The sequence below is a fragment of the Aureobasidium subglaciale genome, assembly GCF_000721755.1.
Source record: "Aureobasidium subglaciale EXF-2481 unplaced genomic scaffold scaffold_2, whole genome shotgun sequence".
In the NCBI taxonomy this organism is placed as follows: domain Eukaryota; kingdom Fungi; phylum Ascomycota; class Dothideomycetes; order Dothideales; family Saccotheciaceae; genus Aureobasidium; species Aureobasidium subglaciale.
The window spans coordinates 909528-925410 of record NW_013566993.1 but is presented as its reverse complement, the minus strand read 5'-3'; the positions used below and the strand labels follow the sequence as shown (position 1 = coordinate 925410).

The following is a 15883-nucleotide window of genomic DNA, read 5'->3' as shown; positions in this document are numbered from 1 at the left end:
CCAAAAGGATACCAAAGAACGTCCGTCCACCACCGCGGAAGTATACGAGACCAGTAGGCTCTCAAGGACCAGCTAAAAGAGAAGCCGAGTCCGGGGACGAATTGACCAAGGGACCATTTTCGCAATCCTCGCAGCCAAAAAGGCTCAAGACCACATTCAGTCGAAAGTTCGGCACACAGAACCAGGTAGTACGGCAGCAGGAAAAGACAGGTTGGACCCATTCGCGTCTGCAAGCCTCTGGAATTTGTCTCTGATTGTCACTAGCCAGTTCCTTCAAGGCGCGAGATGGCTCTACACTACAAGCCAAACCACCCGAACCGCCGAGGAAGAAGACCTTCCGAGCAATCCCCTCTGCCGAAACCTCATCCTCTCAGCCGGAAGCTCCATCAGTAGCCTCCGCTCCCAGCTTCCGCCAACCGACACGCTCTGCCATGACCATTGCAGACAGCACCGACCTTTCTGCCCAGTCGCAGCCCATCACTCTAGACTCCTCACAACTCTCGCCTCCGCCTTCATCTCCTATCTCTAGCCTATGTGACATCGAGCTTGCCCAGGAAGCCGACCAACTCGACAAGCACCTATCCTGTCCAATATGTGGCATGAAGGTCGAAAAAGACTTCTGGGACAAGTTTCAAGATGAAATTTCCTACAAACGCATGAATCTTCGCCTCCAAGAACGTTTCTGTCAAGCACACAAAGCCCGTAGCGCCGACGATGTCTGGACCGATAGAGGCTACCCCAAAATTGATTGGTCTGCTCTCCAAGGACGACTGAAAGCACACCATCGTCACATACATGCTGTCCTAGATGGACACTACGAAAGTCACTACTACAAACAGCACGCGAAGATGGTGTCCTCAACAAAAGGGTACACCGCCCGCTCAGCCGTGTTTACTGGTCATTTCACAGGTCTGCGTGCTGGCTACTATGGCACAAAAGGCGAGAAGATCATGTACGTATTGGTTCAGTCTGACTTTGCCATTCTCCGTATCTAATCGCAACTAGGGCTGAGGACATCGTGCGCACCTTTTCTGACAAGCTTCGCACTCTGTCCGAGACTGATCCACTGATAGCTTCTGGCAGTGCATCAGGTGGCATGTCCGGCTTCGTACATGCTATCTTAGTGCCAGAGATGGCCTGTGGGCTTATCATGGAGGATATGAAATGTGACAGAGATACAGCCCAAGACATCTTGGCTGATAGCGCAGATATTGGTGAGATGTTTAACGAAGAGGAAGATGAAGAGATGCCGCGAGTCGAAATTGATTTGCTAGACCCGAGCGAAATCAATGACGAGACCGAGGTCCTGTTTACGCAAAGGCCTGGAAAGAAGTTTCGTTTGGTATAGCTGGGGGAATCTTCTGAGCAGTCCGAGGCCAACTCTACAGCAGTGAGCGTTCAAGTATCATCAGGTTAGCATGATCGCGATTCTTGTGCTTCCTTTGCTTTCTTGCGTCACAACGGCTTACAGTACGACGTTACGACCCGACGCCTTTTTGACTGGATGGAACATGCATAATGGCGTTTATTGTACATGGCATAGCATTTTGAGCGCATAGATATGGGCATATGCTTCACACACTCCCATGTTTATCAAATTCAATTTTGGGCAAGTCACTTAGTGCATTGTTACATTGGGTGTGAATTCAACAGCAACTTTCATTTCTTATGCGTATCGTCATTACTTCAACAGCAGTAGAATGAATGCCAACGTTTAGTTAGCCAGCTTGAGCTTCTCGAACTGAGCGATACTCTCCTCGTAGTTCTTCTGCTCGGCCATCAAATCCTGCAGCTTGGTCTTCTCAGTCTCGAGCACGGAGTGGGAGACCTTTTCAGCGAAACCCTCGGCGTCGAGGATCTTGCGCTGCTTGGTGGCTCCTTCAGCGGCCTTGCGAAGCTTCTGCTGAGCACGGGTGATCTCGGCGTCAACGTCGACACGGCCGGCAACTTCGAGGAAGACGGCGGCGGATGATGAGACGGCGAAAACGGCACAACCGGTAGGGGTGCTATCACTGGGTCCAATGATCTTGAGGTTGGTAAGAGCCTTACCGGACAGGGTCTTGATAGATGCCTGCTCGTCAGCGGCAGTCCTGTAGTTCTTGTCATCGTAGCATTGAACAAAGGCTATAATGTAGTCAGTAACGGTATCGTGGCAAACGGGATTTTTACAAGACTTACCCTTTGCGTCCTCCTTGATCAAGTACTCAGACATGAGACTTCTGACACCCTTGGAGCATCCGAGCAGAAGCTCGTAGGCAGCCTCGCTCTCAAAGTCTTCAAGAGCGGCATCGAACTCGGGGTAAGCAGCAATGACGATACTCTTGGTCTTGTCTTCGGGGCGACGGGGCAGACGCTGCCACAGCTCCTCGGTCAAGAAAGGCATGAAGGGATGAACCAGACACAGTGCACCTTCCAGAACGGTGTAGAGTGTGTCAACGGCACTGCGCTTCTCCTCCTCAGTACCGTCGCGAATGATGGCCTTGCTGTTCTCAATGTAGACATCGCACAGGTTCTCGTACCAGAGCTGATAGGCGAGCGAGGTCGAACGTGAGAACTCGCGAGCAGTGAGAGCATCATTGATCTCCTTCGCAGCGTTGTTGAACTTGTGCAGAATCCAGCGCTCGGGCAATGACTCCTTGCCTGTCTTGCCACCCTTGGCCTGAGGAACAAAGCCCTCGGGCAAATTACCAAGAACGTACTTGGTGGCTTGGTAGATCTTGTTGCAGAAGCGACGGTAACCTGCCATAACCTTGACATCGAAAGCAATGTCACCGCCGCCAGTGGTGTACTGGATGAGCGAGAAACGGAGAGCGTCAGCACCACACTCGGGGATACCTTGAGGGAAAGAGTCCTTCTGGTACTTGGTTGCGTTCTTGACTTCCTTGGGATCGAGGTTACCTTGGAGCAGCTTATCGTGGAGCTCCTGAAGAGTGATGCCCTCCATGATGTCGACGGGATCGATGACATTTCCGAGGGATTTGGACATTTTTCTGCCGTCCGAATCGCGGATGAGAGAATGACAGTAGACCTCAGTAAAAGGTACCTTGCCGGTGAGCTTGAGACCGAACATGATCATTCGAGCAACCCAGAAGAAAAGGATGTCCCATCCCGTCTCGAGCACGGAAGTAGGGTAGAGCTTCTCGAAATCAGGGGTCTTGTTGGGCCAGCCCAAGGTTGAGAAAGGCCAAAGGCCAGAGCTGAACCATGTGTCCAGACAGTCAGGGTCACGGACAAGCTCGAATTTCTTGCCGGGGAACTTCTCCTCGGCCTTCTGCTTGGCCTCCTCTTCGGATCTGCCGCAAACCCAGTACTCGTCCTGAATATCATCATTCTCCTGGCCTTCAAGCTTGACAAAGTAAGCAGGAATTTGGTGGCCCCACCAAAGTTGACGCGACAAGCACCAGTCGTTGATGTTACGCATCCAGTGATAATAGTTGCGCTCGGCACCTTCGGGGCGGATCTTGATTTCACCGTTCTTAACAACGTCAATACTAGCGTCCGCAAGTTCACGCATGCGCATCCACCATTGAGGCTTCATCAGAGGCTCGATAACGTCCTTTGACTTGGAACAAAGAGGAACCTTCATGGGGTTGTCGGCCTTCTTGACGAAGAGACCCAGCTTGGTGAGCTCCTCAACAACGGTGTAGCGAACGTCGAAGCGCTTCTGTCCTTCAAACTGGCCGGCGTTACCATTCAGTGTGCCATTGTCGTTCAAGATGTTGATGAACTGAAGCTTGTGCTTGGCACCGAGGTTGGAATCATTAGGGTCGTGAGCAGGGGTGATCTTGACGGCACCAGTACCAAACTCAGGGTCGACGTATTCATCGGCGAAGATTGGAAGGAGGCGGTCGACGAATGGATGCTTTGCCTTCTTGCCGACCAGGTGCTTATAACGATCATCGTTAGGGTGGACAGCAATACCTGTGTCACCGAGCATGGTCTCGGGACGAGTGGTCGCAACCTCAATCATCTCTTCAGAGCCCTCGATGGGATACTTGAAGTGAGTGATGACACCGAACTCAACCTTGCGCTCGTAACCAGGAACGTCCAGAAGGGTACGTCCTTCAAGCTCCTTGTTGTCGACCTCCAAGTTAGACAAAGCGGTGTTGAGCTGAGTACACCAGTTAACGAGACGGTTACTTCTGTAGATGTAGCCCTCCTCGTGCATTCTGACAAAGGTCTCTGTGACGGCGGCGGACAAATTGGCGTCCATGGTAAAAGCTTCACGGGTCCAGTCAAACGAACCGCCCATTCTCTTGAGCACGATGTTGATCTTCTTGTGGTACTCCTCCTTCCACTCCCATACAGTGTCGACGAACTTTTCACGTCCGAGGTCGTGTCTAGTCTTTTGCTCCTTGCGCCAAAGCATCTTCTCGACAACGCTCTGGGTTGAGATACCGGCGTGATCGCATCCAGGAAGGAAAAGTGTGGTGTATCCTCTCATTCTGTTCCAGCGGATCAAGGTGTCCTGGAGAGATGTGGCGAGTGCGTGACCGCAGTGCAGAGCACCGGTGACGTTGGGTGGGGGTTCGGAGATGACAAAGTAACCTCTGGGCTTGACGTTTCCGTCGGGACCAAATTCGGGCTCGTGGAAGCCCTCCTTCTCCCACCAGTCGTACCATGCTGACTCGACAACCGAGGGAATGTAGGCCTTGTGGTATTCATCGTCCAGCGGCTTGAGGACTGCAGCTCGTCAATGTCCTAATCTTGTGCGCCTCGCTCTGGGCTTGTGCTTACTCTTCTTCTCGCCCTTGGGTGTCTCTTCGACGTATTTGGGCAGAGCCTCCTCCTTCGCCTTGGGCTTCTTCTCCTTGACCTTTCCGGAAGGCGCAGCAGCAGTGGCCTGCTTCGCCTGCTTCTCGGCGAACTTCTTTGCCTTCTCGGCCTTAGCGCGTTCCTTTGCGACTGCGTTGTGTCAGATGTCCGGTAACGGTGTTATTTCAACGAGGTTTCGTACGCTCTTTCTCCGTCTTCTGCTTCTTGGGTGCCTCGGCGTCACCACCGTCGCGGCCGGGTGCGTTGTGGCCCTGGGGGTCCTTCTCAGACGACGAAATGAGAGCCTCGGTGGTCTCGGCTGAGAGCGATGGCGGCTGACCGCTCACGGGACCGGTCTTCTCGCCCGCTATCAATATAGTTAGTAACTGGGATCCTAGACCAGGCTGTCAAAAAGAAGAAGCTCACGAATGTTGTGCGATGCTGCGTTGAGAGCCATATTGGTGAAAGCTCTTGTGCGATTGAAGAAAACAGGCCGTACGACCAAAGCGCTCCTGTAAAGCGCTCTCGAAAGTATCGTGGTGGTCTTGGTGAAAGTGTTTGCGACCGCGACAAAGTGAATGCTACAAAATGCCTGACTCACTGGAGAGCAACGCGGAGTTAATCCAAAGCTCGTTTCCTCACTCGGCCCGCGCCAAGACTTGACGATGCGCCCATAACCCTGTCGCTCTGGCTCAATTACTCATCTCACGTCAACATCAGCACTCGTCTATCGGACAGACGCTGTGGAAGCTATGTAAACATTATCAAGTCAAACTGTCGTATCCTTGGGTAGATCTTTCGTTGTTGTTGCCGATTAAGCATCAGTTCTCGAATGCTCTGATGTATCTCAACGCTCCACCACGGAGCTGACCAACTCTGTTGCTCGTGTGAGGGTCGCAAACCATTGCACTATTCGGATATTGACCGAAGCATAACGTGGGCATTAAAACAGAACTTCGTGGGATATCTACAGCCCTTGGCCTCTCAATTCGTGCCATCCGATCATACGGTAGCAACAATACGATAGAATAAAAACATCAACCCTGTACCTCATGCGCCGCCCTTTGCCGGCCCTTTCGCTATGCCAATTTCCCCGCCAGTGCTTTCCTCCTCTGCCGGCTCTGATAAGCAACCAGCTGATTGGTATGCTGGGATTGCTTGTATGCAGTTGATCTTTCCACGAACGTCAATCCTAGAGAAGCTTCGCGAGATCAAGAAAGCAGTGAGTCTATCCGGACTGTTGGCTTGTCGCTCGAACAGCCGTCACTGTTCATAATCAAGAGTGTGTAGCACTCGAGTTTTGTTGTGCAGCTTGCTTGACAGGGTTGAAGTAAGCATGTGCCATGGCCTCCTTGGCAGTCAATCGTTCCTGAGCAAACAGTTAGTTGCTGCGCTTGTCTCCAAATTTGCTTGTGTACTTGCCTGATGGTCGTATCTGAGAAGCTTGTCCAAGAAGTCGATCGCGTCATTACTGACAAAGCGTTGATTGTCGGCGTTGACGAAGCTGTGCCAGTTCTTCTTGGGGAATCTGCCTAGAATATCGTCGTACTGAGCGTCGAGCTCAATGTCGTACTTGTCCAAGTAGTCGAACAGATCCTCAGTTCCCAGGACTTTGGCGATCTTGACGAGCTGATCTGAGTTGCTGTTACCATGGAAGAAGGGCTCTTTGCGGAAGATCATAGAAGCGAACATGGCGCCCAGGGACCACATGTCGAGAGAGTAGTCGTACTCCTGGTAGTCGACCAGTAGTTCGGGACCTTTGAAGTAGCGCGATGCGACACGGACATTGTATTCGGTACCGGCGTGGTAGAACTCAGCAAGGCCCCAATCAATCAGGCGCAGCTTTCTCTTCTCATGGTCGATCATAACGTTGTGAGGCTTAACGTCGCGGTGCATGATGCCCTTGCTGTGGCAGAAGTCGAGAGCCTAGATTGATGATCAGTGGGTGGGCAACTGGTGGGTGGGTCGGGATGTAATACCTTGAGCAGCTCGAAGATGTAGTATCTGACATCAATATCGGCGAACTTGGGGTAGAGGCTGCGGAAATCGGTGTTGTTGACATACTCGAAGATGAGAGAAGGAGTCTTGCTCTGGAACAATCATGTCAGACGGGAAGGGGTATCGCAAGCGGGAGACTGACCTGGCTGTCGCGGACAACATCGAGCAGACCGACAATGTTCGGGCCTCCGCTCAAGTTCTGGAGGATCTTGATTTCACGCTTGATCTTCTTCTTCTTGACAGGCTTGAGCACCTTGATGACGCATTTTTGGTAGTTGACAACGTTAATGCCCTCGAAGACTTCCGAGTACTTTCCGCGACCTGGCGGGCCAAGGTTAGCTCAAGGACGCCTGCAAGCCTCGGACGGGCAGACGTACCAATCTTGCGGACGACTTCATAGTTTTCCAGAACACCCCAGGAGATGTTGACGCTGTCGTAATCCCAGTATGCGCGAGGCATGTGCTGGTTCACATCGGCGTAGACGCGAGCCATGCTGGGCAGCAATGGCCGTTGGCTGATGTGGCAGGCGCGGCAGGCGGACGAGAACAGAGCACAAAGCAGCAAGAGGACGACGGGGTTGCGCAGACAGCGAAGGAGTTTGGACGAGGGGTTGAATGTGGATGTTGTGGTGATCGAGGTGGAGCACAGCAAAGCCGCTGCTGCGTCAAACCATGACATGGCTCGCTTGCAAACGCCCTGGCCGAGACCTGACTCGCGTTGTGAGGATGCCGCGTCAATTGCCCTCTGGGTGTGTGACTGGCATTGGATGCTGTCTTATAGCATGAGTGAGAGTGATGGGACGACTCACTTGCTCTTTGTCTACCTTTTTGCTAAGGAAAGGACTTTTGGGGAGGCAGTTGCAAAGGACCTCATTCTCTCATGAATTGCTTGCGCCACGAGTCATGAAGATCGTCCTCTTGCTCGAATTCTCGACACTCTGCTTTTTGACATGTGAATATCCCCCCACCACCATCAACATGGTCTGAACAAATCATGCTTAGCTATGTTTTATGACCTGAATGTCGACTGGAATCCGTCGATCAAGGATGCCGAGCTGTCAAGGACTCTCGCCTTCCTGAGCGAATGTGAGACCATGCACCACTGCCCAGCTCGCCTACCTTGTCGCTGATGTTCATCAGTAGGATACAATGTCATCGCCTTGAACCATACCATCTCAGGCAGACTTCCGTCCGATCTCGTCAGTCTGGTCTAACAAGCTTCCATGTCAACATACTGACATTCGACAGTCCTGCGCCATTCCGGATCCTCTGCCATTCAAAACCCCGGCCTCCTTGACTATACTCCGCCGCTGCACTCTAGTATTGTCCGAGTCTGCAACCAACAACCGCTTGGGTGCTCTGGCGAACAACTATGATATCCTAGCTCTGCGTCCCGTCGACGAAAAGACCTTCCAGCATGCCTGCGGCACCGCCGACTGCGACCTGATTTCTCTTGACCTTACCAAGCGTCTGGGCTACCACTTCAAGTTCAAGACCGTATCCGAGGCTGTGAAGCGTGGTGTCCGCTTGGAGATCGCATACAGCCAGCCTTTGATGGCTGATCCTGCCGCCAAACGAAACCTCATCAGTAATGCAACTGGCTTGATTCGAGCTACCAGAGGTGGCCGCGGTATCATAATCAGCAGCGAGGCCACAAAGGCCGTGGGTTGCCGTGCACCCTGGGATGTTGTAAATCTAGCTGCTATTTGGGGCTTGGCTCAAGATCGCGGTTATGAAGCCGTGAGCAAGGAGGCTCGGAGTGTCGTCGTCAGCGCAAAACTGAAGAGGACTAGCTTCAGAGGCGTGGTCGATGTTGTATACGGAGGCGAGAAGCCTGTGGCCAAAGACCAGTCCGAGAACCAGGGCCAGAAAGACAAGACCAAGGTAGCAATCCTCAAGGAGAACAGTGCAAAGAAACGGAAATCCGAAGAAGTGGAAGACACAACAACAGATAGCTCGGAGAAGCCCATCTCAAAAAGGGAACAAAAGAGGAGAGCCCAAAAGGCCAGAACGGAGGGTCTGAACCAGAGCACTACTGTTGCTCCATAGCCAATGAATCAAGCAAAAAAATTCCGAATCAAGTCAACATCACTAGTACGTACGTCTTATCAAAGTTGGGTCTTAAATGTGCCGATTACAAATACGAAAACATGTCATGAACATTGTTTGTCTCCTGGGGTTCTATACTATCCAACGACGCCAACCCAATGCATAAAATTTAAGGTGATCATGTATCACTCCGCCTCTGGCTGGGACTTCCCTGCACAGCGCCTGCATCATCTCGGTATCCTGTATGCTCATGGTCGTGGTCGTACTCTTCATCATCACCGACGCTGAACACATCCTCTTCCTCACTATCCTCTGCAAAGGCGTCGTAGAGTTCTCCTGCTCTACGCTTCCCCTTTGCCTTTGCACTCATCCCGTTGGTACCGCTGGCTCCTCTGGCACCTTCGTCGTCAATGTCCTCTTCATTCAACATTTCGAATTCGTACTCGTCACGCGCATTGCGCTGTTTGCGGCGCTTGGTGAGGACGTACCAAACGCTGAGTGATGTACAAAAGACCGCAATGAGTGCAAACGCTCCATATATCCAGACTTGGGTGCGCTTCGAGGCACCGAAAGTCGGGAACGGAGAGGGCAGGAAGTTGTTTTCGGGTTTCTCGCTTACTCCGTCTTCTTCTGCGTCAGGTTTGGACGTTGGCTCTGCAGTGGTCTCTGATGTTGGCTCTGCTGTAGGAGCCGCGGTCACTGACACCTTGCTGTTGACAGGTCGGTCGATATGGTCGGTGGGGTTGCCTTGAGGCTCGCCAGTCATTACAGGATGATCGACACTCGTAGTGGCTCCACCAACACTGGTGGTCTCAATATCATGATTGTCATCGTCGTGCTCGTCAGGCAATGGCAACAGTTCTTGTTTCGCTCCGTCAATTGATTCGCCGAAAAGCTTCAAATGCCAGTCGATGAATTTGCCCGTATGGCCGTTCTTTGTCGAGTCCTTAACAATCACAGTCCACTTTCCTACTCCGCGTTCGCCCCAATGAGCAACCGACATGAACGTCCAGTCGTCATAGCCAGCAGGCGCTTCGTCTCTGCGACGAGAAGTTGCGATGTGCGAGATGATACCCTCAGGCGAGCGCAGCTCCACACTGAGGTCACCACGACGGCTATGTTCCACGTTCATGGTCACAGTGACATGCTCGATCTGTTCCAGATTGGCGTCCTTGAGCATCTGTTCGGTGATCTCGAAGCTGGAAGCTATGCCCTTCTCGCCCTCAGGAATGTCATGTCTAACATGCATCCAGGGAGAGAAAAACCATGCCTGAGGCTTGACATTTGTCCAGTTTCTGGCGGCTTCCACGATTGCATAAGCATCAATCTTTCCGTAACCCGAAGCGTGGCTGAACCGGCGTCCAAGAGGGGTGTCTTGCCAATCGTCCTCGGGTTGGTCGATTGGAATAGCAGTGAGAACAGTTAGCCATTGAATATCGCGCCAAGTAAGATCGGGTCTGAGCTCAAGCACTAGTGCGTATATGCCTGCGACTAGCGGACCGGCAGCTGATGTACCACCATGGCTGACATAGCACTGATTCGCTCCAACGTCCGTAGTATGAATAGCATCGCCAGAGCCAGAGCTATATGTCACGACTAGTTGTGCCGAGCATTTCTCACTGTAGTATGGGTGCAGGCCTTTGCGATCGATACCGCCAACGGAAACACTATAGATACTGTTGGTATAACCGTCAAAGTTGCAGTTGTCGTCATTGGCCGCTCCGTTGCCAATGGCAAAGACGAAAATACTACCAAGGCCCTGTCGACCGTCCTGAACTCCGGCAACCATGGCTCTTTTGATTATGATACCAGGTGCCTCCATGCTTTGGCCGTCATCTGGGGGACCCCATGAACACGAGTAGATATGATTTTCCTGGTAGGCGTAGTTCAAAGCGAGTGCCTCATCCAGTTCGGTGAGAGCGCCAGAGAGAATGCGAACACCGGCGACCTTCGAGTCGTACGCAACACCGACGCCACAGACGTCGTTTCTCACGGCGGCCACTTCGCCAGCGCAGCGAGTACCATGGTGATCATCAGACAGTCTGGGCTTCGGCTCATCGACATGGTCGTTGAAATCGTGCGAACCAGCAGCAAAATAATTGTCGCGTAGATCGTCACTGTCCATGTCCAAACCATCGTCAACGATGCAGACGGTCGAATTCTTCCCGGTGATACCCTGCAGCCACACTCCTGTGACATTGATATCGTGTCCTGTCTGGCTAGGATTGTACAAGTGCCATTGTTCCGGGAAGGTGGGATCCTCGATGTCCAGACTCTTCGCAATATCCAGACCTTTCTGCACCTTCGAGTCCACCGGCTGCTTGTCTGCTCGTATAGACAGGACAGCGGACTGCGGCGGCGGTGCACGCTTGAACAGACGCAAGCGACGCTCTTGCTTTTTGTTGAGCAGGATATCATCCAGAGGATGGCGGCGGTCCCAGCCAATCTGTCTTTTTATTCTAAGGCGTTTCAAGTCCTGCTTGGCTTCGTGTATAAGGTCCAGAGAGGCTTTTGGTGATTTGAAAACATAATGATCCTTGAGAGAGTGGATGGCGCTATCGAAGTCCAGACCAAGGTGTGTAGCTATCGTTTCGGGCGAGGAATTGGGGGACAGATGCACGGCATAATAGTCATAGTTGTCGTAGTCTGGCTTGGTCAGGGCGAAGCTGGTCGCGGCCAGCTGCAGAAGACACAAGAGTGGGAGGCGCATGATCTCGTCGAGTATGGAGCAAATCACTCTAGATGCATGATGATGGTCGAGACATGAAAATTGTGCGGACAAAGAACGGAAAGGGGGCTCAATACAACCAAGTCCTCCTTACCGTCGAGGCATTGTCAGCTGCGAGAGAGTTACAGCTTCAAAGAAGCCTCCGTGTCAGGCTTGGCACCGCCTGCTTGCGCAACGGTCCGCTGCCCTGAACGGCAAGCAAGATGATGATGGCACTCATACAGATTGCTCCTCAATCAAGTTTTGATTGCTTCCACCTGCCTTTGCACTGCACACGTTCGGTCGTAATCTACCTCTCCTTGACCGTCTCGCATCGCGATTCGTTGCCCTGGCCATGGTGCCTTCCCCAAGCTCGCCCCGTGCTCCGGAACGAGCAGCCACCAGCCACCGAGCTGCAAGCGCTGTCCATTCTGCCATGATATCGTGCCTGCAATCATCGACCTTTTCATCTATTTCCCGCCCTGTCTTCCTTCCACTTTGCCTGTATATAGCTAGCCATCCCAAATCACCGCCGTTTCTTCCATTCACCACGCTTTCGCCATTCTAGTGACGTCTGACCTCTGTGGCCGGTCTCCCTACACCTCACTAATGATCGACATGTCAAGAGACTACTAATATCTTCCGACCGAACCACCAAGTATCCGCGAATCATGGACTCCCGCAGGAACAGCGGCTCATATGCCAAACCGACTAGTTACTTTACACAAGACGACAATCAACCGACAGTTCACTTACCAAAGACTCGCAGACCAGAGGCCGCCCATGCACCGCATGGCCTGGAGCCACTCCCACAGCTCGATACTCGAAGTGCTGTGCCATACAGAAAGTCCACCTCCCACGGAGCTCCTGTATCGCCTGACCATCGTTATCGCTCTAAACCCGGCTTAGTCTCCGACAGGTCACCACTCCAAAAACTCGAGGGCAAGCTCGACGATATAAGCAAAGAGGAGAAGCGAGCTCGAATAGAAAACGCCGAGTATCGTGCTCGTCAGGATTCTGCGGCCAATCAGTCTCGAAGGGTCAACGGATTCGGCCCGCAACCTTTGCCTTACAGACCAGATGAAGGCTACCGTCGCCACGAGCGGCGACATTCGTCCGCGCCAGCCTCAGGAACCGAGAGCGATGCCAACATGCATCAAAGACGGTCATCAGTTGACTATGAAGGACATGCGGAGACCTTGGACGCTGAGCGAAAATTCAGGCGCGCATCTGATGCGCTGAGGATGCACGGTCAAACACGAACCTCAGACCATGCAACTGATCATCCCGATCGTCCCAGGCATGCCAATAGTCAGGATCGTCATGAAAGATCTAATTCGAAGAGCTATCGCCACAGAGCGCGAGATGCTGGCTATGTTGGTGCTGCGGCAGCCGCTGCATCATCCTCTGCTAGTGACACTCGCGCACATGATGGCGCTGGTAGTCAGGATCGCCACCACGACTCTTGCAATCATTACAACCAAGCACATCTTCCTAGTGGTGACAGAGATCACAACTCAGATCGATCAATGTACCATCAGGGTCATTCTACAAGCCGTTCAGCACACATCCCTGTCGCTCGAGGATCGCTGAAAGGTACTCGTCTTGGAGCCACTGGAGATTCGAGACCTAATGATGCATATCAAGAACAAGATTCAATCCCACTCAACTCTGCACGAGCGGGCAATCAACGCGGACCCGCCTACAATATTCCTCCTCAGACTACTGGCGGTCAGAGTGCCAGGGAACAGGTCGGTTTCTCCAAGGTACAGCCAGTGGGTCCTTCTCAAGCCGATCACTCTGCCACCCGAAGTCACCACACTGTATCTAACCTGTTTCATCGCCATCAGCAAAAGGACGGCGTATATCGGAAACAACCCGAACTCCAAGAATGGCGTGAAGCAGGTGTGGCAAGATTGACGACAAATGACCATGATCTCCGAGAATTTGCACCAGGTGCCGCCAACAGGACTACACATTGGTGGGAGGGAAGAGCATCACGACATAGAGATCCTGTCGAGAACCATCCGGAGGCATACGACGGTGCCCAAGATGAATCAGCGAAGACTTTCAATCCGCCTCTCTATCTCAAATGTGGACCGCTGTTACGCTACACTGGCATGCGTCAGGAAAGAGTGATGCAAGCGAGTCGCACCAGCGTCTCCGAAATGGAGATCTGGAGGGGAAGTGTCATGATTGTGACGCAGGACGAACACTCTTCGTATGAGGACATACCGACTCTTCGTCTATTTACGCAGCCTATGGACCTGTCACCGCCACCATCTGCAGAGCGCGGAAACGACCTTCCACCCGAATATGATCCAGTTGCTGGTCAAGTGAAAGTCTCACGGACTGGACAACCACTCTACGTGAGACCTGTGAATGCCCTCGAGGACGGCCTTGACATATCTCGCGTAGAGAATGGCTCCGGGTTGTTCGAATCGGCAAGTTCCTTCAATCAGGGGCTACGACAAATTCAAAAGCAGGCAATGTCAGAGGCTTTATACAGTACCACAAAAGATGGGTCTCGTACTCAGACTCGTGATGGTGAAAAAGCCGGCAGATTTCGCGAAGTTAAAGCCGCTTGCTTGCATCGAGAACGCGGAGTGACATTCTGGCGATTCAACCTGGAGATTGAGCTCGGTTTGAAGCAAGCACGAGTCGCCTACCGAATCAATTCAGGTCCTGCGATTGGGTTCTGGGTCCCTGGCAGAGGACAAAGCATGAATATAATGTTCCATTCTTGTAACGGATTCAGCCTGTCTGTAAACTCAAACGAATTCACCGGTCCAGATCCTCTCTGGCGCGATGTTTTGAACAAGCATTCATCGAGACCATTTCATGTTATGCTAGGCGGCGGAGACCAGATCTACAATGACGCCGCCATGCGTGATACCACGTACTTCAAGGAGTGGTTGCAAACCAAAAACCCGGAGCATAAACATCGAGCCGACTTCTCTGAGGAGATGCAAGACGAGCTAGAAACATTCTATCTTGACAGATATAGTATGTGGTTCTCACAAGGGCTGTTTGGCATGGCCAATAGCCAGATTCCAATGGTGAACATCTGGGATGACCATGATATTATTGACGCAAGTTTTCTCACGAAACTCCAGAGTTGCGCTAATTCGTTGCTAGGGATACGGATCTTATCCTCATCATTTCATGAGCACTAGAGTCTTCACCGGCCTAGGTGCGGTTGCATTCAAATACTACATGCTGTTCCAGCACCAGAGTGTAGTGTCCGAAACTCAACGCGACGAGCCGTCGTGGGTCTTGGGTGCATCTCCCGGACCTTACATAAATGAGCTTAGCCGTAGTGTTTTCATGTTTCTCGGCCGAAAGGTCGCACTGCTAGGCCTGGATTGTCGGACAGAAAGAATGAGAGATGAAGTTCTGAGTCAGCAGAGCTACGACATCATCTTCAACAGATGTCGATCGGAAATTGTCAAAGGTGAAACCAAACATCTTATTGTCCTTCTCGGCGTACCGATCGCTTATCCACGACTCAACTTTCTGGAGAACATCTTGACATCAAGGATTATGGACCCCATCAAAGCCCTCGGTCGAACTGGTCTTTTGGGCGGATTCATCAACAAATTCGACGGCGGTGTTGAGATTCTGGACGACCTAGATGACCATTGGACTGCCAAACATCACAAACCAGAGAGGAATTGGTTCATCCAAGAGCTCCAAGAACTCGCCGCCAGTAAGTCTGTACGAATCACCATTCTTGGGGGTGACGTACATCTGGCCGCCGTAGGACAATTTTACACGAAAAAGAAGTTGGGCGTTCCCAAGGACAGAGATCATCGGTACATGCCCAACGTTGTCTCTTCTGCCATCGTCAATACGCCTCCGCCAAATATCATGGGCGACGTGCTTAACAAGCGCAACAAGATTCACCATTTAGACGCCGAGACAGATGAAGACATGATCCCGTTGTTCGAGCACGATGTTAACGGCAAAGCTCGCAATAATCTCCACCTTCTACCCAGACGAAACTTCTGCAGTATCAGAGAGTACAATCCAGGCTCTACTCCACCCTCTTCTCCTGGTCCGGAATATCAAGCTTTGAACAATCGAAGTGATCCGTCAGACGAGCATCTCCATCCGCATGATTCATTGGCGAGGTCTGCGTCCGCAAGCAAACGAGGATCTCGTCCAAGTAATCTAGTGCGAAGATTGTCAGGCTCCTCCGCGAGGGAACCCCAGCAGATCAGACATAGGGGCGAAACCCACGCCATGGATGCATACGGCCCGAATCAGACAGTCGGTGACGACGACAAAGGATCTTACTTCCCACAGACGCCATCTAGACCGATCAATCAGTTTCACCGGAGACCGACGGACTTGTCTGAGAAAGCTGCAATTA

At 52.1% G+C, this 15883-nt stretch overlaps 6 protein-coding genes across 6 annotated transcripts; 3 read left to right on the top strand and 3 right to left on the bottom strand.

The window, feature by feature from the left end:
* Positions 1–117: 117 nt before the first annotated feature.
* Positions 118–1564, top strand: AUEXF2481DRAFT_390055 (uncharacterized protein). Its single transcript, XM_013492278.1, has 3 exons — positions 118–210; positions 269–952; positions 1006–1564. Exons 2-3 carry the CDS (start codon positions 432–434, stop codon positions 1346–1348), a joined length of 864 nt encoding a protein of 287 aa, XP_013347732.1. The 5' UTR covers positions 118–210; positions 269–431; the 3' UTR covers positions 1349–1564.
* Positions 1565–1714: 150 nt separating this feature from the next.
* On the bottom strand, positions 1715–5212 carry AUEXF2481DRAFT_45931 (uncharacterized protein; the record flags this gene model as incomplete). Its single annotated transcript, XM_013492089.1, has 5 exons — positions 1715–2124; positions 2179–4683; positions 4738–4905; positions 4958–5122; positions 5182–5212. The coding sequence occupies 5 exons, from the start codon at positions 5210–5212 to the stop codon at positions 1715–1717; spliced, it is 3279 nt and encodes a 1092-aa protein (XP_013347543.1).
* An 819-nt stretch (positions 5213–6031) lies between these two features.
* On the bottom strand, positions 6032–7245 carry AUEXF2481DRAFT_45930 (uncharacterized protein; the record flags this gene model as incomplete). Its single annotated transcript, XM_013492088.1, has 5 exons — positions 6032–6124; positions 6178–6681; positions 6735–6845; positions 6896–7074; positions 7131–7245. The coding sequence occupies 5 exons, from the start codon at positions 7243–7245 to the stop codon at positions 6032–6034; spliced, it is 1002 nt and encodes a 333-aa protein (XP_013347542.1).
* A 511-nt stretch (positions 7246–7756) lies between these two features.
* AUEXF2481DRAFT_1858 (uncharacterized protein) lies at positions 7757–8801 on the top strand (the record flags this gene model as incomplete). Its single annotated transcript, XM_013491761.1, has 3 exons — positions 7757–7838; positions 7893–7951; positions 8001–8801. The coding sequence occupies 3 exons, from the start codon at positions 7757–7759 to the stop codon at positions 8799–8801; spliced, it is 942 nt and encodes a 313-aa protein (XP_013347215.1).
* A 178-nt stretch (positions 8802–8979) lies between these two features.
* Positions 8980–11511, bottom strand: AUEXF2481DRAFT_26272 (uncharacterized protein; the record flags this gene model as incomplete). Its single annotated transcript, XM_013491898.1, has 1 exon — positions 8980–11511. One exon carries the CDS (start codon positions 11509–11511, stop codon positions 8980–8982), a length of 2532 nt encoding a protein of 843 aa, XP_013347352.1.
* A 2486-nt stretch (positions 11512–13997) lies between these two features.
* AUEXF2481DRAFT_62477 (uncharacterized protein) lies at positions 13998–15525 on the top strand (the record flags this gene model as incomplete). Its single annotated transcript, XM_013492143.1, has 2 exons — positions 13998–14567; positions 14647–15525. Coding segments are annotated over 2 exons (1449 nt in total), but the record flags the coding sequence as incomplete, so codon positions are not given.
* Positions 15526–15883: the final 358 nt, after the last annotated feature.